Below are 26,588 nucleotides of genomic sequence, written 5' to 3' on the forward strand. Positions count from 1 at the left end.
TGCCTACAGAGGATTTCAAAAGTGGCTGCATTATCCACTCCCGAGACTCTCCTCAACCTACAACCTCAATTCAGCCCAGTGTTTCGCCTGCTAAACGAGACATCCGCGAAGTGAATTCCGCCCCGTTTTTGCGACCTTCCTTGCCACGGTTGGTTAAGTGGATCGCTGCAGTCGTTAAGCACACAACACGGTCGTTAAGCGAATCTGGCTTCCCCGCAGGTTTTGCTCGCCTTGACGGTCGCAAAAGGGGATCACGTGACCCCAGGATACGGCGACCCATCATAAGGATAATGATAATAAATTATATACATGGAGGATTAGAAAATTTTGGTATTAAATATTATGGATGTTTAGCTAAAACAGGACATGAGGATTTAATGTTAATGGAGGATTTTACAAATAAGTAAATGAAATGCTAGCATGTGGTTATGTATTAAATCTTGGTATATTTAAGGATGAAGGATGCTTAAATAACTATAGTCAAATAAAAGTGGAGGTATGATGATGTTAATATAGTAAATATTTGAGTTAAGATATTTGAATTAATATGAATTATATTTGATGACGGTGGAAGAGGTGCACAAAAGCCTTTTGTAACCAGCTGATACACTTTCTACAGTATGTAAAGAAGGAGGAGTTGTATGTTTGTTTTGAAAATAAATAAAGAAAAATTTTAAAAAAAGTATGAGCTGGTTGCCAAGCACCTGAATTTTGATCGCGCGAGTGTGAGAAACGGCCGCGAGTCATTTCCCCCCCCAGTAACTTTGAATCGTCACTAAATGAAGTGTTGTAAGTCAGGGACTGCCTATGGATGGACCGTCTTCATCCTACTGCTGCAGAGAGAGGAATGAGAAGGGAATGTCTGTAAATATTGATGGTGAAACATGATAGGGGCAGGGATGGTGAACCTTTACAAGGCAGTGTGTACATGCATGCTCCTCGGGGCTGCAACTTGGAAGAGAAGATGCCCAGGGGCCATGTGCCTGCTGGAAAATGAACTTCCAGTTCCTAGCTATGTGTACATGCCACGATCAGCTGGCCGGTGCGCAATGCTCCCACCGGAAACTGGGAAACCTTCCAGTTTATGGCGCTGCCACATGCACAAATGTCAGTTGATCTTTGCCAGAAACCCGGAACGGCAGCCACCGCGCATGCCAAGCGACATGGCTCCATGTGCCACTTCGTGCCATAGGTCCGTCATCACGGTTATAGAGAGTTGGGGATGATGGTCCTGATTTTGGAACCTTTGAGGAAGGGTCCATAAAACACCCGGAAGTTCTGACTCTATAATGGCTTCCTATCAGCACGAGAAAAGGACAATTTTGAACCAAACTTTACAAGCGCGAACTTTGTTTATGCAGAAACAGAGTTCCTGATTTCTGACAGCCACCGTTTTTGCTACCGAGTCCCAAACATCACTGTGAGAATCCGCAAAGAGCATTAACACGGCTTCCCCTTGGTTCCCCCTGGAAATTCACAGGAAATTGAGATCCGTTATAACTTAAACTGAGAATCTTTAAGGGGGAAAAATGATAAAAAGATAATAAGGCTACTAAAGTATGAAGACTAAATGGATGGAAGTTTAAACAATTTGCATATTACCTAATAAATATTTCTGTGTCTGATTTTCAGAACATCCATGGTTGATACAAAGGTGCTTTTTTTCAAGAGGCAACTGGACTTTCTTGTTTTTTCTTTGAAGACATATCCCTTCTTATTCGAGAAGCTTCTTCAGTTCTGACTGGATGGTGGGGAATAGAAGGATTTATACTCCTTGTAAACAGCTGGTCATTTGCATCCTTGGAGAAAGAGGGCACAGATGGACCTCCAAGTGGCCTCAACGATCCTCAAAAAGGATGCAAATGACCAGCTGGTTTATAAGATTTGATTGATTTTATTTTATTTTATTATATTTATATGCCGCCCTTTTCCCCCGAAGGGGACTCAGGGCGGCTCACAATTCAAATCAGGGAAGGGGGGTACAGACAAAAAATAAAAGACGAAACATAACAATACATAATTTAAAAACACACAACAGTCATACCATTCGAGATGGGGGCAACACCTCTTTAGCCCCAGGCCTGTCGGAACAGCCAGGTTTTAAGGGCTTTGCGGAAGGCCTGGAGGGTGGTGAGGGTTCGAATCTCCACGGGGAGCTCGTTCCAGAGGGTCAGAGCAGCCAGAGAAGGCTCTCCTCCGGGTAGTCGCCAGTCAGCACTGGCTGGCGGATGGAATTCGGAGGAGGCCTAATCTGTGGGATCTAATCGGTCTAGTGGAGGTGATTGGCAGCAGACGGTCTCTCAAGTACCCAGGTCAAAGGAATATATATAAGGAATATAAATCCTTCCATTCTCCACCATCCAGTAAGAACTGAAGAAGCTTCTCAGATGAGGAGCGAAATGTCTTCAAAGAAAAACAAGGAAGTCCAGTTGCCTCTTGAAAAAATAAAGCACGCACTTTTAGGACTACGGTTCAATGGTTTATTGGATGCATGTTTTAAAACCAGCACATTTAAGGGACCTTGGGTTTAAAATTGGGAAATAACCGAATTAATATCTGCAATTCTGCCTGTGAGATTTTACTCAGTTAAGGATAAAGCTGGAGATGCTTTATTCACTAACCACCGAGTGAGATTTAAAGCTAGCAAAGTGGACTTTGCCTTCCTCATCATCTCAAAAAGCAAGCAACATAACCAGCAATTTTTACAAGTCTGTTTCGCATAACCTCTCCAAGCATAAAGGGAAATACTTGTTTTCATTTAAGATGGTTTCTGAACGTTGTTATGGTTTGATCTTAAAAATGTAATCTTGTAAAGAACTATTATTATTTATATATATATCAAGGTATCTGTCTGACTTCATTAAATGGGCACCCCCATAATATAGGGTGCCCATAAATACCATTAACCAAACTGGATACCATGAAAAGAGGTATCTGGAATATTGTAAGGTCGGAGAAATACGAGAAAACTTTGGCCTAATTGGGGGGAGACGACGTCTGTTATTCACAAACTTCTGTTAAAATACGAAAATCTCTCGCCGTGGGTGATTTGTATCTTCGGTTTAATGACATCATTACAAAATGACGTCGCTCACCAGAGAAATTTGACTGGTGCCAGGCAAAAGCTACTGAATCGAGATCTTTTGATTTGACGTTTCGCAGTACTTTGGGGAAATTTATCCCGTGCAGGATTAAAAAGCCAAGTCAGTTCACTCATTTCCCCCCCCCAAAAAAAAGTTACAAACCAGCTTCGTACGCACAATAAATTAGCGATAAATTAGCAACGAGACCAAACAATGAATAGAAACCGAGAAGAATGAAACAAATATTTCCCTTTATTTATTTCCATAGCACAAATCACCAATGTTAATTAGATTAAAAAAAAGCATGACTCCTCCAATTAAACATATTGCGGTATCCCGTAAAGATACACACTGATAAATGTTGTGTAAATAAATAATTACGCAACTGAATGACCCTTTTAGGAGGAAAGAGACGCATGGAATTTGCTTCAAGCATTTCCAGGGTTTTTATTTTACAACTAGCAGCAATACGGCAGACAATTAGCCTTACTCCTTAGCCATCTGTACGTTGTCTGGTTTGGCTCCGATCGGTATTCCGTGTTTATGCAAAGTCCTAATTAGTATCTCACGCATTTCTTTGTTGTAGGAGTCAAAATCAAAGACATTACGAACCACGTTGGCAAGTCCCTCGGTGGGAAATTTCTGCAGAGATCAAGAAAGAGACAGGGAAAAAAATAAAGTGTGTGAGTTTGTTGGCGGTGATGGAAAACGCGACTTGAAAGTTTGTTCCGTTACACAAAAAAAATAATATTCTAGGTTCTCCGTGGATCACAATACCCAGAAACAGATTTTTCAAGGCATTTTAACGGAACGTCTGTCAAAACTTTTTATCAGTTAATTAGGGGTAAAGAGACAAAACCATCAAATTGTGTGGTCATTTAAACAAACTGTTACATTCAGAGCAGTGGTGGGTTTCAAAAATTGTTTGAACCTACTCTGTAGGTGTGGCCTCCTTTGTGGGAGTGGCTTGCTGGCCATGTGACTTGGTGGGAGTGGCTTGCCGACCATGTGTTCTCTCTCTCTCTCTCTCTCTCTCCTTCCTTTTGTCTCTCTGTCCCTTTTTCCTTTTTTTCTTTCATCTCTCTCACCTTTTCTTTTTTCTTTTTTTCTTTCTTCCTTCCTTCCTTTCTCTTTCTTTCTCTCTCTCTCTCTCTCTCTGTCTCTCTCTCTGTGTGTGTGTGTCAATGGTGGGTTTCAAAATTTTTTGGTTCACCTCTTCTGTAGGTGTGGCCTGCTTTCTGGTGGAACCTCTTCTAACCGGTTCGGTAGATTTGACGAACCGGTTCTACCGAATAGGTGCGAACTGGTAGGAACCCACCTCTGATTCAGAGGGAGAATGTCACCTAGGCGTGTTTCTGCTTACACAATGAAGCCTCTTCTTTCTTGCAGGCGCAGAGAAGAGCAAAAAAGAAGATTAACAAAGGACCAGGGGTGACATGATAGCAGTGTTTCAATATCTCAGGGGCTGCCTCAAAGAAGAGGGGGCCAACTTATTCTCCAAAGCACCTGAGGGTAGGACAAGAAGCAATGGGTGGAAACTAATCAAGGAGAGAAGCAATCTAGAAATTAGAAGAAATTTCCTGACAGTGAGAACAATTAATCAGTGGAACAGAAGTTGCCTCCAGAAGTTGTGGGCCCGCCATCACTGGAGGTTTTTAAGAAGCGAGTGGACAACTATTTGTCTGAAATGAAGAGCCGAGGTGGCGCAGTGGTTAGGGTGTAGTACTGCAGCCACTTCAGCTGACTGTTATCTGCAGTTCAGTGGTTCTAATCTCACCGGCTCAAGGTTGACTCAGCCTTCCATCCTTCCGAGGTGGTAAAATGAGGACCCGGATTGTTGTTGGGGGTGATATGCTGACTCTGTAAACCGCTTAGAGAGGGCTGAAAGCCCTATGAAGTGGTATATAAGTCTAACTGCTATCGCTATTGCTAAATGGTATAGGGTTTCCTGCTTGAGCAGGGGGTTGGACTAGAAGACCTCCAAGGTCCTTTTCTAACTCTGTTATGAATGAATGAAGAGAGCTACTGCATGAGAAAAAGGTTAGCTGGAGGTCAATATACAGAGACTTGCTGACCAACGGGATGTCCGGTTTTCCCAAGGCGCATTCTCTTCTCTGCTCTTCAGATGTACAAACGATGCAAAACAACTTCTGCTCGTCTGTGAACCGAAGGGAAGATCTGAGCCATTGGCTGGATTTTACAACTAAATAAATCGTGCTGCGAATATGCACATCCCGAAGTTGCCAGCGGTATAAACACCTTCCAACTAAAACAGGCTACGTTTTGTATAAAATAAAACCTGATTTTTTGCGGCAGAAGCGTTAGTAGAGAGCCCTACAATGATAGAAAGAGATATTGTGCATGAGTAACTTCCTTCCTCTGTTCCCAAGCTGTGAGATTGTATCACTTCCCTCCTTCCTTTCATCCTAGCGGGTTCCCATTACTTAATAGACACAGGAATGGGGCAGCCTCTGTTTCCTAAACAATTACTCCCGTTTCTCGGTGCGTTGGAAGAAATTCTAAATAAATCTAGTCATTCCCCTGATCCAGGTCTCTTGGAAGCCCCGGAGGCCAAGCCAACCAGAAACATGAATTCAAAGCAGAAATCGGGTGGGTGAATTAAGACCGTCTCTTGCTTTATGTCATAATTTCTGTTTGTTCCTTTGTTATTTTTAGATTCATTTATGGAACGGTTCAACGTCCAGCTTGTTGAATTATGTCAGTTCTTTGGCACAAACAAGCATTCCAGCGTCTTTCTTTCTTTTTAACTCTTTGTGATAGAGTAACAGATCAACAACAGAGTAACAAGGAAGTGACCTTGTAGGTCATCTAGTCCGATCGCCTGCTCAAGCAGGAGACCTTAGGCCATTTCGGACAGATGGCTGTCCAGTCACTTCTCACTCCTGACAGTGAGAACAGTTACTGTATTTTTCGGAGTATAAGACGCACCCTTTTCCCTCAGAAAAGAGGCTGGAAATCTGGGTGCGTCTTACACACTGAATGCAGCATTTTTTGCCTCCCAAAACCTCGCCCCCTTTGCAAAAATGGGCCATGCACAGCCTTTAGGATCCTTGCAGAGTGCTCCTGGGGGCTGGGGAAAGCAGCAATGAGTGAAAAATGGGCCTTTTTTGGTCAATTGTGCCCTCCCCCCAGCAGCACTCTACAAGCCTCCTAAAGGCTATGCATGCCTTTTTGGCGGCAGCGGGGGAAACGGGCCCATTTTCACAAAAAACAGGCCATTTTTGGGCGGTCTGCATCGTGCTTTTTAAAAAATTTGCCTCTTCAAAACCTTGGTATGTCTTATACTCTGGTGTGCCTTATACTCCAAAAAATACAGTAATCAGTGGAACAACTTGCCACCAGTAGTTGTGGGTGCTCCATCACTGGAGGTTTTTCTAAGAGGATACTGCAGAACCATTTGTCTGAAATAGTATAGAACTTCCTACCTGACCAGGAGGTTGGACTAGAAGACCTCCAAGGTCCCTTCCAACTCTGTTATTCTGTTAAATGTTAAGGTAGTCTTTAAACAAGTCCGAAGTCAGATGTCTTCAATTATTAGCGAACCATCCAGGATCGGGGACTGTCATACAGGTACTGTATGACCGTCAAAAGTACAAAAAAACCAATACAGTTCTAGGCTACGTAAACAGAGGGATGGAATCAAGATCCCGTGAAGTCTTAATACCACTTTATAAGGCCTTGGTAAGGCCACACTTGGAATACAGCATTCAGTTTTGGTCACCACGATGTAGAAAAGATGTGGAGACTCTAGAAAGAGTGCAGAGAAGAGCAACAAAGAGGATTAGGGGATTGGAGGCTAAAACACATGAGGAACGGTTGCAGGAACTGGGTAGGTCTAGTTTAGTGAAAAGGAGGACTAGGGGAGACATGATAGCAGTCTTCCAATATCTCAGGGGTTGCCACAAAGAAGAGGGAGTCAAGCTATTCTCCAAGGCACCTGAGAGCAGCAATGGGTGGAAGCAATGGGTGGAAACTAATCAAGGAGAGAAGCAACTTAGAATTAAGGAATTTCCTGACAGTGGGAACAATTAATCAGTGGAACAGCTTGTCTTCAGAAGTTGTGGGTGCCCCAACACTGGAAGCCTTTAAGAAGATGTTGGATAGCCATTTGTCTGAAATGGTATAGGGTTTCCTGCCCGAGAAGTGGGTTGGACTAGAAGACCTCCAGGGTCCCTTCCAACTCTGCTATGAGCCGAGGTGGCACAGTGGTTAAATGCAGAGTACTGCAGACTACTTCAGCTGACTGCAGTTCTGAAGTTCGGCTGTTCAAATCTCACCGGCTCAGGGTTGACTCAGCCTTCCATCCTTCCGAGGTGGGTAAAATGAGGACCCGGATTGTTGTTGGGGGCAATATGCTGACTCTGTAAACCGCTTAGAGAGGGCTGAAAGCCCTATGAAGCGGTATATAAGTCTAACTGCTATTGCTATTGCTATTGCTATTGTATTGTTGTAGTACCTGTAAATGCTTCACAATGTTCACTACTTCTCGTGTTGAGTAAGGATAATTGATAATTCCTTGGTCAGCCAAACTTCGCAGCTCTCCAAAAGCTGCTACCAGTTTCTGGAGAACTGGATCTGGAACGTCAGGCCCATACTGACGAAGCATCTCCAGCTCCGAGTCCGGTTGAGGGTTATCAACAGCGTGACAGCTAAATATGTCTCCTGGAACAAGCAAGAAAGGGGGAAATGGTATCCAATATGACCGTGATTGCGAACCCGTGGCACGTACTTGACCTGTGATACTTAAGCTTTACACTCTGGTGTTCTACAGTGAAGGTGCGTCGAGATATTTTAAAATTTTGGGGAAAAAAACAAACGATGTAAGCTTAGCATGCTGACTATGCTACTACTAGCCCTTCAAATTGGAGCTTATTTTTTACTTACATTCTTAGAAATGGTGGGAAATATTTGCAGCTCGGGTGGTAGATGTTGTTGTTGGTTTGTTCTGAGCTTCTCGTGTAGATTCTGAACATTTCATCACCAGGCTCGGTAACATCATCAGTTAACCTGGTTGAAGTGTCTTGTTTCAGTTCTCTTCTGCTTTGATAGGTCTTATGTGGTCAGTTGGCAATGTGACCACATCACGCGGCACGACCAACTGACCACATAATCATAATATAATAATTATCATAGTATAATTGGTTCCACCACAAAACCGCGGTAGACTAAAGCGCGCTCGACGAAAGCGCGTACATGACGTCATGATAGCGCGACGAAAACATCGCGCTGTGAGCGATAAATTTAAAATTAAAGCGAAAACCTTATCCTAACCCCCCCCAAACCTAACCCTAAACCTAACCCTAAACCTAACCCTAAACCTAACCCTTAACCTAACCCTAAACCTAACCCTTAACCTAACGCTAAACCTAACGCTAACCCTAACCTAACCCTAACCCTAACCCTAACGCTTAACGTAACCCTAACCCTAAACCTAACCCTTACCTTTATGTGAATCGGCTTGCTTTAATTTTATTTTAATTTAATTTATTTTTAATTTTTTTCGTCGCGCTGCTGATGATGTCACATACGCGCTTTCGTCGGGCGCGCTTTAGTGGACCGCGGTTTTGACGGGTCACAGTATAATTATACCACATAATAGGCAGGTTCCGCTGATAATGTTACCTAGCCTGGTGGCAAAACGTCTGGAAACTCCTCGCTGTAAGCCGCCCGGAGTCCTCCGGGATTGGGCAGCCTATAAATAAAATTAAACTTGAAACTTGAACTTGAAACTAGACAAGATCAGAGAACAAACCACCACTAACTTTCATTCTCTTTTGAAAAACGTCTTCCTAGGAAAAACTACGCGTGGCCCAAAATATATATTTCTTTTTCCAAACAGCAAAAGGAGTCTAAAATGAAGAAATGGTTTTAATACACCTACATTAGTAGCTTCCTTGGAGTTTTTTCCTTCTTCTTTCTGAAACAAAATTAGCATTTTTTTTTCCCCCATAGAGAGGACCACAAAACAGAAGCTTTTTACGAAGCGCCCGACTTACCAAGCGTTCCAAAAAAGTCATTCCCCAAGAAAGGGAATCCCGGCCTGTTCGCTAAAACAATCATCCTAAAATCCGGATGAATGACTATGACGTCTTTTCTCCCGTCTGCAGCAGCAGGATCTGGAAGGTAAACAAAAGAGAATTAGCGTTTTCGATCTGACAAGACTTCATTCCAGAGAGAGAGAAAAGGACGTGATTCTCAAAAGAGAGTAAACAGCTAACAGCAGAAGTGGTATTCAGCCGGTTTGGATCGGTTCGCCCGAACCCGTAGTGGAAATCCCCCTCCCTCCAAGATCAAACACAACCCTATTGCGACCAACAATGAAATCGAGTTTGACACCCCTGCTCTAGAGCAAGAAAGCTTCCAATTTGCCTGTTGAACTCCTGCTTGTATTCTTAAGAAAAACATTTTTCTGGATACACTGTATCAGTGGTGGGTTCCAGCCGGTACAGCCGTACCGGGAATAGCTGGGAGCAGCAGCCATCGTACCGGTACGGTGGCTTGTTTGGGCCACCCACCCGCCCGCGTTCCATACCTGTTCTGACCCCCCTTCTTCGCTCGTTCACAGACGACAGTCAGACAGACTTAAAAGGAAATAACTTTATCAGTCCTGGCTCACGCTGGCTGCGAGCCCAAAAGAAACATAAATAAAGTCTCTGGCAAAAAGTTTACGCAGCAGAATGCAAAACAAAGAGCTCTTACAGCAAAACCAGGTTTACAGAAAGAAAGCAAATCACTTCTCCAAGTGTCTCTTTGAATCAAGGTTACAGAAAGCAAATCACTTATCCAAGTGCCTCTCGCAAACAAACCACGACCGATGAACGACGAACAACGAACGAACGAATGAACGTTGACTTCTGCAACCAGGGCGTGGCACCATCAGTCCTTTTATCTCCAGAAGGTGACACTCACGAGCAACAGCTGGAGCAATATTCCTGCATCCTGACTCAACTCACAGCAAACTTCTGCTGAGTCACAACAATACCTGTTTATAACGCCACCAGCCAATTGTGCACGCACGCACAGTGTGCGGAGCCTGTGTGACCTCTGCCGAACAGCTGGGTGTCGCAGGGCGGTGGTGTGCGCATGCGTGCACGTTGTGGGTGCACAATTAGGACGCCCGGCCCCCTGCGCAGCGTACCGGTTGCGACAGGGTCCGGAACCCACCACTGCACTGTATGTTATACATTAATATGAATTCATAACCAACCCCTTCCATTTCTCTGAAAAAATTTACATCTCCTTGTGCATATATTATTAACAGCTCTTAAATCGATTAATCTTCTTCTTCTGTAATATAAAAATGTCTCTGCATGTGTGTGTTCCAGCATAACTCTGGAACGCCTGGAGCAATTTCAACCAAACTTGGTACACAGATGACTTACTCACTGGAGAAAAATACTGTGGGGATAAGCCACCCCTAACACCCCTCGGGGTGTGTGTTATGTTAAGATACAGCCTGTTGTGCCTTTAAATGGCTTTTACTGTACTGCTGTAAAATGGCTTCTACTGTACCGCACAGTGGAGTAGCCATGGTAACGGCTTCACAGAGGGCTCCCTCTGGTAAGGGGGAAAATCCAACATTAGAAATTACGTTTGGTCCAGAGATTTCCTCCCTATAAATAAATACTCGTGCAATGCCAGATTATCAGCTAATCTACAATAAAGTCAGCTATACTTTCTCTCTGGGGCCGCTTACTCGAAACAATGCGCCTCCCGTCGGACAGAATCATCTCCCCGCTCTCCACCAAAGTTTTCAAGATGCAGGTCACATTGGTGGGCGCCTTGTCCGCCTCGTCAATCATTAGGATGTGCCCCTTTTTGACGGCTTTTACCTAGAAAGAGACCATTTCGGAATGAGACAAACGTTCCGGGGGGGGGGAGGGATATAAATATTACAGACATGGAGGAATCCAGTGTTTCCAGCCCAGATGCAAAGCAGGGGGTCTCCCTTCTGATAGGAGGGCTTCTCTGATGATTGTGGATAAGGCCAGCAAAGCAAAACAGATTCCCAGGTCAGGCCAACAAAGAAAGAAAAATCCGATCTCTGTTTCAAAGGTTTGATGAATGGGGATCAGAAGAAAACAAGGCCTATAATTCTCTCTCTCCTCTCATCTATCCCTCTACCTGCCTATCATCCATCCAACCATCCTTTATCTCATCTGACTGTCCATCCATCCACCCATCTGTCCATCATTTATCTCACCTGTTTTTCTATCCATCAATCCATCGATCCATTCATCCACCATTCATCATCCATCCATCCATCCACCCACCCACCCACCCACCCACCCACCCACCCACCTACTTGGTTTGGTTTATTAGATTTATATGCCGCCCTTCTCCCAAGGATTCAGGGCGGCGTACAACATTAAAAGAAACACATAATACAAAAGTTTTTAAAAAATTAAATAGAATATCCCAAGCAAACCCAATTAGAATTGACAATAACATTTTTTAAAAAAAATAATTGAATTAAAATTAGCAATGATCAATAATTTATTTTGTTTTATTCAGGCCAGGCTGGCTTGCTAGGAAAGCCAACTTTTTAGGGCGCGTCGGAAGGACCGGAGGTCGGGGGATTATACGAAGCTCCGGGGGCAGCTCATTCCAGAGGGAAGGGGGTCGCTAGCCGACACTGTCTCCGGGTGGGTGGGTGGCCCAAACTCTGTGGGATCGCACTGGATGGTGGGAGGCTACCGGTGGCAGTAGGTGGTCTCGCAGGTACCCTGGGCCTAAGCCATGGAGCGCTTTAAAGGTCATAATTAGTACCTTGAATCGCACCCGGAAGACAACCGGCAACCAGTGCAGGCCGCCTAAAAGGGGTGTAACATGGGAGCACCTACTTACCTACCTCTGTCCATCTTTATCTCTCTCTGTATCTCTATCTCTCTATCTGTCTGTCCATCTCTCTCTGTATCTCTGGTCTGTCTTCCTGTCTGTCTGTCTGTCTCTATCTATCTCTGTCTCTCTGTGTCTGTCTGTCCATCTGTATTTATGTCTGTCTGTCTGTCTGTCTGTCTGTCTGTCTATCTATCTATCATCTATCTAATTATATATATAATTTGTGACACTAAATACATACCTATTTCCCTGGCTCAGCTGATAAAGGAGGAGAACCTTGTGGCTTAGTGGTTAACACAACTGCTTAATATGTAATACAACCCAGGTTCGAATCCCAGTAAGGGTATGGCTAGCTGATGAGAGCTAAATAGCTTGAAATAGATCTATACTAGTCTCCCTTTATTTATTTATCAGCACAAATACAACACAAATGTAACAAAGGCAACAGTAAAAATATTGGGTTTCTGTCTGGATGGTCTCTTGTGACGAGCCGATAGACAGAGATAGGAAGCAGTGGACTTCCTCCCATATTTGGGCATACCGTGACACTAATAGATCTATACTAGTCTCCCTTTATTTATTTATCAGCACAAATACAACACACACACACACACACATATATATATCCATCCGTCAGTCTTTTTCTCTATCCATCCTTCCATCCGCCCGCATGCCCATCTACTTACCTACCTACCTACCTACCTACCTACCTACCTACCTACCTACCTACCTACCATCATCTATCACCACCTATCTACAATCCTATGATAATGTATAACTTAACGTATTTAAGACCCGGTTTTCTTAAAACGTGAGGCGAACCCTGAATTCATCCGGGGCTCAGCTCTGGGAGTGCCGCAGCACGAAGTCCAGGGGTTCTCAGAGAGTTGGCCGACGGGAAGGACCAGCCGTGGCCCACCGGGAGAGACTTACGAGGGGAGAGTCTTCGTAGACGATCAGTCCGTCCTTCACGGAAGGCTGCAGCGTCAGACTCTGAACGGTGGTGTCCCTAAGGCAGAAAAAAAGGGACAGGTTTCTATGCAAAGATCCCGGCTGACTGCATCAGTGCATTGGGTGGAAAGTGCATGCATGCGTGTGTGTGTGTGTGTGTGTGTGTGTGTGTGTGTGTGTAGAGAGAGAGAGAGGGAGGGAGGGAGAGAGCGGGAGGGGGAAGCTCATTTGCAAACATGCTGTCCTATTTTCTTCTCCCTAATTCACAGGGGGAGGCAGTTTATTTTTCTCTTCCCTTTTAGTCAATTTTTGCAGGTCACCGACCTAAAGGCGAGCAGATGTCACAGAAAACCCCCAATGTTCAAGCTGGGTACTTGGATTCCAGCTGGAGAAACCTCAGGGCATTTAGCAGGGATGGAATACAGGCAGGCCTCGACTTATGACCAGCACAGGGATTTTCTTCCAGAATTTCCACTGCTAAGAGGTCGTTAAAGGAGCTGTGCCCGATATTACGACCAATTTCTTTGGGAGGGGATGACAATAACCACAGGTTAGAGCCATGGAGGAGTGGCGGTTAGAATGCGGCAAGCAAGCTTTGACCACAGCCTCCAGTTCGATGCTGACCGGCTCAAGATGGACTCAGCCTTCCATCCTTCCGAGGTTGGTAAAATGAACACACACACACACACACATACATATTCATACACAATCTGAAGGAAACCAGAGGCCCTCTCTGATGGATAAATAATAGATAGATAGATGGACAGATGATAGATAGATAGATAGATAGATAGATAGATAGATAGATAGATAGATAGATAGATAGATAGATATAGATAGATACCTGGATGGAGGGATGGATGGACAGATGATAGATAGATACATGGATGGACTGATGATAGATAGATGGAGAGACGATAGACAGACAGACAGACACCATAGATAGATGATAGATAAATGATAGATAGATGATAGACAGACAGACAGACAGACAGACAGACAGACAGGCAGACAGATACCGGGATGGATGGATGGATGGGCGGATGGACAGATGACAGAGAGAGGGGGGATGGGAGGGGGAGAGAGAGAAACCTGGATGAATGGACGGACAGACGATAGATAGATAGATAGATAGATAGATAGATAGATAGATAGATAGATAGATAGATACCTGGATAGATGGATGGATGGACGGACGGACATATGATAGAGAGGGGGGGGAGGGAGGGGGAGACAGAGATACCTGGATGAATGGACGGACAGACGATAGATAGATAGATGATAGATAGATGATAGATAGATAGATGATAGATAATAGATAGATAAAATCTCTTCAGATTGTGTGTATGTGTTTGTGTGTGTGTACACACACATATCCATACACAATCTGAAAGGAAACCAGAGCCCCTCTCTGACAGGGTGAGCAGTTAAGAAACATAAACTATAAATCTTTTTTTTTTTAAAGGCCTTTTGCCCAACCCCAAAAGTTGACAGCAAGAATTCCCCCCCCCCCCCAAAAGATCAACTCACCTGTGCAGCTGCAAATATTCCCTTGGTCGATTTAACAGGTGAAGGAATCTGTCGACAATTTTATTTTTCCCCACACCCTGCAACAAGAAGGCAACCGCAATGAGGGATGTTTTAGGAGTGAACATGGGGTGAAACAGCCTACTAAATTTGGGAGCTAAAATGAGAATAGCCCTGAGTTTCTGGCACTAAGACATCAGGCCACATCATCTCAGAGAAATACAAAAGTATTATAATCAGGTTAAATTCCCACATAAAAACCAGCATTAACTCACGGGGGTCCTTGCAAACAATACAACGTCAACTGTATTTTTAAAATCAAATGGGGAGATTTATTTGCTGCAGTGAAAATGGCTGAAACGCCACATGGCTACATACAGGGAATCCTTGACTTAGGACAATAACGGAGACCAAAATTTCCATCGCTAAGCGAAAAAGCTGGGTTTTGCCTCATTTTACGACCTTTCGCTGGCTGGGGAATTCTGGGAGTTGAAGTCCGGACATCTTCAAGTTGCCAAGGTTGAGAAACACTGAACTAAAAGCTTTCAGATTAGCCGGCTTTTATTAACCATACACAATTTCTAAATAACTATTTATGCACACACAAACAGGCACAAGACAAACACACACAGAGCCGCCTATCTCCTCATAGGAATCACCAACTTCAATCATGACCAAGGGCAGCCTAGCTACCAATGAGCAGAAAGCTTGGGCCGTTTTATTATTTCTGGCAAGAAGGCCGCAGCGGGATTTATTTACATTTATTCAGAAGTCACGTTTACAGTTTCAGTGAAATTGACTGTTAGCCGCATATACAAAGAGCTTTCGTATATTTATACAAGAATACAATAGCAGAGTTGGAAGGGACCTTGGAGGTCTTCTAGTCCAACCCCTCTGCCTAGGCAGGAAACTGTATATCGTTCCAGACAAAGGATCCTATCCAACATCCTCTTAAAAACATCCAGTGTTGGGGCATTCACAACTTCTGGAGGCAGGTTGTTCCACTGATTAATTGTTCTAACTGTCAGGAAATTTCTCCTCATTTCTAAGTTGCTTCTCTCCTTGATTAGTTTCCACCCATTGCTTCTTGTCCGGCCTTCAGGTGCCCTGGAGAATAGCTTGACTCCCTCTTCTTTGTGGCAACCCCTGAGATATTGGAAGACTGCTATCATGTCTCCCCTGGTCCTTCTTTTCATTAAACTAGACATTCCCAGTTCCTGCAACCGTTCTTCATATGTTTTATCCTCCAGTCCCCTAATCATCTCTGTTGCTCTTCTCTGCACTCTTTCTAAAGTCTCAACTTCTTTTTTACATGGTGGCAACCAAGACTGGATGCAATATTCTAAGTGTGGTCTTACCAAGACCTTATAAAGTGGGATTAACATTTAACACTATTTAAATGTACCAAATTGATTTGATAACGTTTGATTGTTCCTTACCTGGTTACCCACTAAAAGAAGATGTTCTCCCAGCAAAAAATCCTTTAACATATCTTCCATCACCATCATATGCTAATAAAGAAAAGAGACCCATGTTTTAAAATTGGAAAGAAAATAAAGACACTTTCCAGATCATTCACCTACAATAACTAAAAAGGCAGGAAGAATGCCCTCCAACGATCTTGGATATGTTCCAGAAATGAGCTAAACATAGTCCATGACACGCAACAGAAAGAAATGCAAACTTCTTGACTTGGGAAAAACCAGAAATCCCCTGCACAAGTGGAGAACAGATTACCCCGCTGTGTATTTGGCGCTTGTAAAAATAGCCTTAGGATTTAATTTTAGATAGTGAAAAAACTAAAGTTGAATTATTAACCTAATATGCTGCGGAAAAAGTTCCGATGCAGCTTGACTACTATATCAATGAAGAACTGTCTATTCAGATTCTCCGTCATCCAGGTCAGGGTTGCGCTAAAGGTGCTTTTCCCAAAAGACACCTGGACTTTCTTTGCTTTTCCCTTGAAGAGGTTTCGCTTTTCACCCGACAAGCTTCTTCAGTTCTGCAGGAAAGGTGGAGAACGGAAGGATTTATATTCCTTGCCGCCATCAGGTCATTGGGACTTCCTCTAAGGGTAGTTGAGGCCACTTGGAGATCAATCTGTTTATCTGTCTAAGTGGCCTCAAGAACTCTCAGAAAGTGTGCTATCAACCTGCAAGGAATATAAATCCTTCCATTCTCCACCATTCAGGCAGAACGGAAGAAGCTTCTTGGATGAGAAGCGAAATGTTTTCAAGGAAAATCAAAGAAAAGTCCAGTTGCCTCTTGAAAAAGCACCTTTGGGTCAATGGAGAACTGTTGTGACTCAGCAGATGTCTTCTGTGAGTCTTTTCAGGATGCAAGATTAACACTGCAGCTGGGGCTCGTGAGTGGCGTGTTCAGGGGGATAAAAGGACAGATGGTGCCACGCCCTGGTTGCAGGAGTCAACGTTCCTTGGTTTGTTCAACATTGATTGATCATCAGTCGTGGTTTATGTAAGATACACTTGGAGAAGTGCTTTGTTTCCTGTAACCCTGATTCAAGGAGACACTTGGAGAAGTGCATTGCGTTGTAAGAGTTTTTGTTTAGTATTCTGTTATCTCGTCAGAGACTGTATTTATGTTATTTTGGGGCTCACAGCCAGTCTGAGCCGAGAACTGATAAAGAGAGTTCCTTTTAAGTTGTTTGCCTGTCGTCTGTTTAACAAGCGGAGAAGGGGGGACAGAACAGAGAACTGCTTTGCAATTATGGAGAAACCTTTATTCTGCCTTGATTGGTCGAATGTCCAGTTCTGGACGCCTCACTAGAAGAAGGATGAGGTCAACCTAGAAGAGGGTTAGAGAAGTACAGAGGAGACAAAGAACTGTCCTATGAAGGGAGAGTGAAGGAATTGAGTAGGATTAGTCTTGATGAGGTGGCAGGCTGAACCAAGGTAGGCCTCAAGCCTGAACCAAACGAGGGTTTCATGATATTAAACTTTAACTGTTCATATATAGAAATTGCAAAGTCTGCTTTTAAAACATGGTGCGGTTGACACGGGTTAGAAGGAAGTCTGCACATGAAAACTGCTGAAGCGAAGTCTCTATTTTAATCTATCTGCTGGCTTGACTGTAAATCTGTTTGGTAGACATATATTGTCAGTTCCTCAAAATACGAGCTACGCTGCTCCGTTAGCTGACCCATGTATACTTCCTGTAACTTCCTGTAACTCAAGGGCAAATCTTGAGGGGTGTTTTCAAAACTAACAGCTGGCTTTAGCTGAAAGTGATAAACTATATAAGGAAGTTCCTGAATTTCATTCAATGTTCAGGCCAATTATTCTTTGCTATGAACCTGCACAAATAAACTATTCCTTCCCTGAAGAGCTGGCTTGCATGTCCTGTTTTTTCTACAACACTGAGACGCCTGAAGATAGGGTCCTTACATCCTCCATAAGAATAGAGGGCTTTGAACTCTGGTGCTGGAGAAGACTCCTGCGAGTCCCTTGGACTGCAAGGCCATCCAACCGGTCAGTCCTAGAGGAGATCAACCCTGACTGCTCTTTAGAAGGCCAGATCCTGAAGAGGAAACTCAAAGACTTTGGCCACCTAATGAGAAGGAAGGACTCCCTGGAGAAGAGCCGAATGCTGGGGAAGATTGAGGGCAAAAGAAGAAGGGGACGACAGAGGAGGAGGTGGCTGGATGGAGTCACCGAAGCAGCCGGCATGAGCTTAAATGGACTCCAGAGGATGGTAGAGGACAGGAAGGCCTGGAGGAACGTTGTCCATGGGGTTGCGATGGGTCGGACATGACTTCACAACTAACAACAACAATGACATTTAACAACCCACCCTTCACAACAGGCACGCTTCCGCCTTAGTAGCTATTTTGGAGGTACCCACAACGTGATCTCAAAAATGCTGAATGTGCCCGTTTTGGAGAGTGACCTGAACTGAGTCCATCCCTAAATAGACCGCCAAGAGATGGTCTCCATCCATCTGAAAGAAGAGGAGATGAAGGCATACTTACTTGAGTATTTTCATAGAAAAGAACGTCAGGCACTTTCATGCTTTCGTAGGGATTGTAAACTGGAATTTGGACACTCCCGATCCTGAGGATGCCGGATTTGATTTCGCCTGGAAGTTCACACAAATCAAGGATCACTGTCATCATTTTATGCCCACAGGGGCATGGTTATTTCCACTCTAAATGCAACTGGAATATTTAATTTTGGAAAGTCCTTTGGGAAAGAGTTCAATGTAGCTTTTGAAATGTTGCTTGGCTATACAGTAGTGGCCAAAGAGACCGCCTCCTGCTGATTACCTCCCATAGACCGATTAGATCTCACAGGTTAGGTCTCCTCCGGATTCCATCTGCCAGTCAATGTCGGCTGCCAGTCAATGTGGGGAGAGCCTTCTCTGTTGCAGCTCCAGCCCTCTGGAATGACCTCCCCGTGGACCCTTACTACCCTCCCGGCCTTCCGCAAAGCCACCAAGTCCTGGCTGCTCCAGCAGGCTGGGGGGCTTGTGAAATATCCAGCCCCACGGTAACTGTGAATGTTGCGTATTTTAAAGTGTTGTCTTTGTTTATTTATCCCCTTCCCTTGTTTATTGTGAGCCGGCCGGAGTCCTTCGGGAGTGGGCGGCATACAAGACCAATAAACTCAACTCAACTCAACTCAAAATTGTGGAAATCTTTTGGGAAAAGGGTACAGTATTTTGAGGTTTGATGTCTAATAACACCCCTTTTCTGGGCAGTAGTACCATAAAATTATATATCAATGGATAGATAATTTTATCAAGAATGTAATGCAATAACGTTTATGTAGGGTTTGCTATTAGAATAGCAGTTATAAAGAAGAAAAGTGAAACATAGGAAAAAATGAGATATACAAAAATTATCACCATAGAAAAAAACGAGATATACAAAAATTATCACCATGTGAGTTAATACTTAGTTGGGTAACCTTTAGCATGAATTACGGATTTACAACATCTTCCCATGGAGTGAACCAAATCTTTGAGCTCTGCAGCAGTTATAACGTGAAAACAAGATAGAATGATTGCTTCTATAAACTGGGTTTTATTGCTAGCTATATTTGTCTATAACTTTTCATAGAATACAGATAATTGAACAATCTTTGTTACATTGCATTCTTGATTAAAATATCTTTCATTGATATATAGTTTTATGGTACTACTCGAAAAAAAGTGGTGGTGTTAGCCATCAAACCTCAAAAACACACTTTCCCCAAAAGTTTTCCACAATTTTGGCCACTACTGTAGATGCATTTTGATGACCACTATGTTTGCTTCGAGATATCGGCTTGATGTTTGTCTTTCTAACCCTGGTCTTTTAGAAAACCAAGATGTAACCACAATTAGTCCTGCAAGGTGGTTTCCTTTCCTTGCAATCCTGCTTGTGGAATTTCCCGGCACAGAAATCTGCAAAAACGCAGCTGGTCAAATCAAAATATACACTTACTCTTAAAAACGAAGCTAATATGATTATGCTCTTAAAATATTTTTTTCATGCCGTGTTAGCATTGTAAATATCATTTCAGCTAGTTCCCTTTGGCATCTAAACTTCACGGTGCAAATTATGTGAAAGTAGTAATTCGTTTGTTGCAATATAAAACGCGCACAAAGCAACCGATCTAGAATTGCATTATAGAAGAGAACAAAGGTTTAAAAGCTTCAATGCAAACACTGGGATCTACTGGCAATCCGTGTCTTGCACTTATTGCAAATATTTAAAAAAAATGCACGTTGTTTAATCCTTCTGTGCACAGAAATACAGAGAAAAAAAATCACTGTCATAAAAACTCTATATTTTGGAAAGCACCCTGAAGCCCTAAATGGAGAACACAAATTAACATAAACAGCAATCAATTATTTACACTAAATCATTAATATGGATCTCCAATAAGAAAATAGCTCCTTGTGTTTTTAAATCTGCACTGAATGTTAATCTGTGCTATTAAAGGTAAAAGATCCCCTCACATATATGTGCTAGTCGTTCCTGACTCCAGGGGGCGGTGCTCATCTCCGTTTCAAAGCCGAAGAGCCAGCGCTGTCCGAAGACGTCTCCGTGGTCATGTGGCCAGCATGACTCAATGCCCAAGGCGCACGGAACACTCTTCCCTTCCCACCAAAGGTGGTTCCTATTTTTTCTACCAGCATTTTTTAATCTGCTTTCGAACTGCTAGGTTGGCAGAAGCTGGGACAAGTCACGGGAGCTCACTCCGTTACGCGGCACTCAGGATTCGAACCGCCAACCTTTCTGATCGACAAGCTCAACGTCTTAGCCATTGAGCCACCTATAATAACCTGTATTATTACTGCTCCCAATTGGATGGACAGGCAAATTATCTATCATTAGCTCTTGCACGGGAGGTACATCCTCAGTGGAACAATTCAGAAAGTGTAACCATCATATATTATAAACATTAAGCCTTGACAATAGAAGGTGATTTAAAAAAAAAAATGTATGCATTTCCATTCAACAGAACTTCCTGCTAAAGCATTTCCCTAAATTGTTTTAACACATTTTCCCCAAGGTAGTAATAAACAAACAAGTAAAAAACAGGACCAAGTAATTATCACAATGGGTGTGTTTTTTTTATGGTAACATAATGTGGGTGTTGCAGATTTTACAAGCAGCTGGGCTAAATATCTGTTAAAGATTAGCTTGGCTCAGCTTGTGCTTAAAGCCGTGACCCGACAAATGCGCGCATGACAAAAGCGCGCCGACAAAACCGCGGCGCTAAAACCGTGATGTCATCAACGCGCCGACAACAGCGCGCCGACAGAAGCGTGATTTAAGTTAAGGTAAGGGTTAGGGTTAGGTTTAGGTTTAGGTTTAGGACTAGGAGTAGGTTTAGGGTTAGGTTTAGGGTTAGGTTTAGGTTTAGGGTTACAGCGCGCTTCTGTCGGCGCGCTGTTGTCGGCGCGCTTCAGCGCTCATTCGTCGGCGCGCTTTAGAACTCGCGGTTTTGTCACCGCGGTTCAGTCAGGCGCGCTTTTGTCGTTCGCGCATTTGTGGGTGAACCGCTTAAAACAGCAATGAAATGATGGTTAAAAAGCCCTGATTCTGGCAATCTGCTCCTGCTTACAGCTGATCAGATTGGGCATAATTATTCATTTATTGAAGGTATTTACCTCCTAACTAGGCCCCCACTGAATTCTGCGCAGCCCACATCGCATAGCTAAATTTGACACTAAAACATTACTATATGTGGCAGGTGTCAAAAACCCAAGGACACTTGAAGACAGACGGCTCCAAGGATTCCCAAGTAAAAATAGAACATCTGTCACACCCACATTGACAGGGGAAGCCACTTCTCTATTTCGTTTGTTCTTTAAAATTTGATTTATTATATTTTTGTGCAGCCCAGTGTTACCTAGTTTGGGTAATGAAACGTCTGCAAGAAAACAACGAAGCTCAGAGATCACCAAGGAATCCACAGTCCTCCTCCTCCTCCACTTCGCCTTCTCCGTCCTCCCCAATAAACCCCACTTCCTCCTAGCACTGAGGGCGTTACCTAGTTGGGTAATGAAACGTCTGAAAGAAAACCGCCAAGCTCTGAGATCACCAAGGAACCCACAGTCTTCCACCTCCTTGTAAATCCCCTTCCCTCTAGCACTAAGGATGTTATCTAGTTGGGTTTAAATGTCCATAAGAAAACAGCTAAATTCAGAGATCATTAAGGATCCTACAATCAGGGCTGGGATTCAGCCGGTTTGGGCAAACCGAATGCTAATTTTACATCTGCTTTGCTGAACCAGTAGTTGCAACGACTGGCTGGCCACGCCCACCCCTCCCCTCTTTTCCCAGGAGTCTCCATGCAGCCAGGTAAGTACAGGGCCTGCGTGGAAGATCTGGGAGGACGAAAAACGGGCCTCTCGGAAGTTCCAGAAATGGGCCAGTTTCCGGCCTCCGGAGGGGCCTCCAACTGTTTTTGCCCTCCTGGAGGCTCGATGAAAACCGATTGCTAAAAATTTTGAATCCCATCCCTGCTCCTTCTCCTCCTTCTGTCTGCAAACTCCATTCCCTTCTAGCCTTGAAGATGTTACCCAGTTTGGTAATGAAAGGTCTGCGAGAAAATAGCTAAGCTCAGAGAGCACCAAGGACCCAACTATCACCAATCAAGCAAGACCAGGTTGCCTGATTCCATTGAACATGTTAGGAATATAATCTAACGGTTGGGTTGGCAATATATAAATCATGTAACAATGCTATACCTGTTTCTTTAAATCATACTGTAAAATGTGATTGGTCGCTGTTTCCTCAATCGGACATAAGAGGGAGCCAGAACGACTGTTAGCTCTCTCTGTTTGTTAGATGCTGGGCTGATCTGATCTGAGTGTTTTTGGAAGCTGGCTGTTAGAAAGTGCCGTGAGCTATTTTAAGTTTTGCAACTGCTAGCAAACTTTGAGTTCTGAACTGATTATATGATTACTGGACTATGTTATTTGGATTATCCCTTAATTGAAAGACATTGATGACTGACTGTCTTATCCGTGTATGACTTGGACTGTTTGATGGACTCTTGATACCCCTATTTCCACAGAAGTAAAAGCCTATTTAAACTGCAGTGTCTCTGTATGCTGGTTTTGTGTTCTCCAACACAACTCTCACAACGCTTCTCTGAATGCACTCGCTCTCCCAACGGGGAGCGCACCTAACAGAACATACAAAGACAAAATTTAACTCAAGACAACGCGCCAAACGACTTGAGCTAAATCCAGTCACCTCTGAATCAACATCTCCGGGAACCTCGGATCTTTTTGGATGTTAAAACGAGATTTCAGAGAGGTAGAAGAAGGACAGGTTGGGGCCCAGTTTGTACGTATATATGATTTAACAGAAATATAAGGGGGGAAAAAAACACAACGAGAGCTTACAGCTGTAGTCTCTTCCCTCCGTTTCTTGGATATCAGCAGGGCGTGATTCGATCTCGGCATCCAAAAGGTTTTTATGTAAGGCGGATTTGGCCAGATTGGGTAAAAACCTAGATACCACAAGACAAGGAAGGGGAGGTTATTTCAAAGAGAGAGAGAGAGATAAAAGTCTGTTCTGCAGACTTCTTACAGGTGACCAGATCCTATGGAGATCTTCTCACTTCTAAATGTTATCAGGGCATTAAGGGCTTTTCTTAACTTACTGCCTTCCGGAAGCAAACTCCTTGTCTCTACAAAAAAATCCTTTTATTAATTAACTGTGAATTCTGCTCACTCACATCCAGCAAAGTCTTTCAAGGGAGGATTTACAGTCACAGACTATAAAACTTGGCCAAGAGTCTCGGAGACTCATGAACCAATGAGGGAACTAATTGCCTCCAGAAAACTCCACTCCCCTTTCGCTCCTCTTTTATTTCCTCTGGGAGGGGCCATTCACCGTCCACCTGTGGCCTTACTCCCAAGTCGACCCCTGTTCTTTAGCTGTTCCCTTCGTCTGGCAGCTCTGTGCATGCACATACTGGGAACAGGCTCCAGCTGTTCTTCTGCCTCACTGATGTCTGACTGTGAAGGCAGCTGATAACTGTCAGACGGCCCTGGCCCCTTCTCTGCCTCCGACACAGAGCCCTCCTCAGAGCCTTCCCCAGACTCCAGGACTGGCCCAGGTTCCTCCCCAACCCTCCTCACTGTCCGAATCTACTGCCAGCTCCGCTGGCCACTGGCGGCTCACAACTTTATAATATAGGTGGTCCTCGAGTTACGACAGCTCATTTAATGACCGTTCGAAGTTACCAGGGGGCTGGAAAAAAGGATTTAGAACCCTTTTTCACACTTATGACCGTTGTGTTGTCCCCGACAACGTGATCAAAATTCAGACTCTTTGCAACTGACTCGTATTTATGACGGTTGCAGTGTCCCGGGGTCACGTGATCCGCTTTTGCGACCTTCTGAAAAGCGAAGTCAGCGGGGGAAGCCAGATTAAGTTATTAACTTAACAACTGCAGTGATCCACTTAGCAACTGTAGCAAAAAAAGGTCGCAAAATGGGGCAAAAACTCCCTTAACAGTTGTCTCACCTAGCGACAGAAATTTTGGGCTGCAAGTTTGGGTATTTTGCAATCATTTTGGAGGTTGTCCCAAAGGTGCTTTTTTCACGAGGCAACTGGACTTTCTTGGTTTTTTTTAGCAATAGCAGTTAGACTTGTATACCGCTTCATAGGGCTTTCAGCCCTCTCTAAGCGGTTTACAGAGTCAGCATATTTGCCCCCAACAACAATCCGGGTCCTCATTTCACCCACCTCGGAAGGCTGGAAGGCTGAGTCAACCCTGAGCCGGTGAGATTAGAACCGCCGAACTGCAGATAGCAGTCAGCTGAAGTGGCCTGCAGTACTGCACTCTAACCACTGCGCCACCTCGGCTCTTTTTCTTTGAAGACGTTTCGTTTCTCACCCCAGAAGCTTCTTCGGTTCTGACTGAAGGGTGGAGGACGGAAAGATTTATATTCCTCACAGGTCATCTGGCCGTTAGTGCTCCCTCTGAGAGTCGTTGAGGCCACTTGGAGGTTTATCTGTTCATCTATCCAATTGGCCTCAACGACTCTCAGAGGGAGCACTAACAACCAGATGACTGTGAGGAATATAAATCTTTCCATCCTCCACCCTTCAGTCAGAATCGAAGAAGCTTCTTGGATGAGAAACGAAACGTCTTCAAAAGAAAAAAACCAAGAAAGTCCAGTTGCCTCTTGAAAAAAAAACGTATTTGGGACAACCGTGAACTGGATGACCGATGACATCCTGGTGGATCAGTGACTCACAGCCAACCTGATCAAAGATTTCTCCTTTACGTCTCAGATAAAACAAAAATGCCTACAAAACATATGTATATATTTTCAAAAAAAGATCTACCTAGAAAGACAAGCTTTGTGGATGGCATGATGGATGCTCTCATCCGGGTAGTGAGAGAGACGCCGACAGATTCTCAAAAGCTGGCGGGTGGATAAGGAGGCGGCCAGAGACTGCGCCTGTTAACGAGAAATGAATTTAATGTCAGGGTTCCAAATAGCTTCCAAAATTAAATCAGAGTCCAAGGCAAAGTATTGCTCAAAGTTCCAATTGATGAAGAGAGACATGTTGGCACAACTGGGAAAACCCGAATCTGAAAGCTTCCCGGTTTTCCCCACCCAGTTGAAAGTTCAAGTTCTTGCCCCCACACCCACGAGTCCATCCCATGGTCCAATCTCCCACTGCCGTGCTGGCAGCTTCCTCCCATCCAGTTCCGGTCAGGTGCAGAGGTGCAGAGACAAAGGATGATGACCTTGGCTTCTTAGAAAGAATTTTGTTATGGCTACATAGCATCTAATTCCGCACAATCCCCCGTCCCCCATTTATCCCACAATAGAAAAAGCATAGTAGAATAATAGAAAATGTGGCAGGCCAAAGATCCAAAAGAAAAGATGGCTGCAGGCCTGACATTTAATTAAATTTATCTCCCCTGGTAAAGCAGAAAAGAAGATCCTTTCGAAACACGCAACGCTTGGCAGAAGGCTTCCCCAGTCTGGTGCCCTCCAAGGCGCTCAACGCTCGTATTTAACCCCTGGAGCAGCTTCGGAGGGGACCGAAGGAAGGAAAAATGCAATTTGGCCTGTTAAGAGTCTCCGGTGACTTAAATACAAAGCTGAGTCTGGTTTCGTGCAGGGGTGTCAAACTGGATTTCTTCGTGAGCCGGATCAGCATTGTAGTTCTCCTCCGGCTGCTGGTACTGCTGGTTCGGTCCTCGGGGGGGAGACAGGACAGACCCCCCTCCTGCAGCATCTTGCCGGCCAAAACGGGGCGGCGGTGGGGGGGGGGCACATGGCAGGAGGCGGTCCTGCCGCCATTATTACTGGTTTGGCACGCGGAAATTTTTGCTTGTGCGCATGTGCACATTTGCACTTAAAACAGTCTGCGCATGTGCGCATTAAAAAGGGGGGGGGAGAAATTGCATTTGTTTCAATGAAGATTGTTCCGCGCATGTGCAGAACAGAAAATCAAGATGGAGCCGCCGAGGATGGAACCGGTACGGTCATGTGTCCAGCTGAGTTACTATCTAATTGGCCGAACCCCCTCCCCCTCCCCCCGGCGACCCGTTTTCAGCCTCCTGCAGCACTCTGCTGGCCCAAAACGGGCTGCGGGGGAAGCATGCAGGCCCCTCCGTGCCCCATTTTGGCTGACGGAGGCACCACGGGCCGGTCCTTTGATATTTCCAGGCC

At 44.3% G+C, this 26,588-nt stretch overlaps 1 protein-coding gene across 2 annotated transcripts in view; it reads right to left on the reverse strand.

The window, feature by feature from the left end:
* The window catches only part of VWA8 (von Willebrand factor A domain containing 8), a 95,762-nt gene that overhangs the window by 36,029 nt on the left and 33,145 nt on the right, over positions 1 to 26,588 (reverse strand). For both annotated transcript variants that reach the window (XM_032226380.1, XM_032226379.1), the window contains exons 17-26: positions 25,246 to 25,361; positions 23,289 to 23,395; positions 18,412 to 18,518; positions 15,863 to 15,934; positions 14,427 to 14,503; positions 12,879 to 12,954; positions 10,801 to 10,936; positions 9,101 to 9,220; positions 7,561 to 7,766; positions 3,574 to 3,725 (exon numbers count right to left, since the gene is read on the reverse strand). In XM_032226380.1, the coding sequence (XP_032082271.1) occupies positions 3,574 to 3,725; positions 7,561 to 7,766; positions 9,101 to 9,220; positions 10,801 to 10,936; positions 12,879 to 12,954; positions 14,427 to 14,503; positions 15,863 to 15,934; positions 18,412 to 18,518; positions 23,289 to 23,395; positions 25,246 to 25,361 (1,169 nt within the window). The remainder of the gene's footprint in view (positions 1 to 3,573; positions 3,726 to 7,560; positions 7,767 to 9,100; positions 9,221 to 10,800; positions 10,937 to 12,878; positions 12,955 to 14,426; positions 14,504 to 15,862; positions 15,935 to 18,411; positions 18,519 to 23,288; positions 23,396 to 25,245; positions 25,362 to 26,588) is intronic.

Source organism: Thamnophis elegans, chromosome 11, assembly GCF_009769535.1.
Source record: "Thamnophis elegans isolate rThaEle1 chromosome 11, rThaEle1.pri, whole genome shotgun sequence".
Classification (NCBI taxonomy): domain Eukaryota; kingdom Metazoa; phylum Chordata; class Lepidosauria; order Squamata; family Colubridae; genus Thamnophis; species Thamnophis elegans.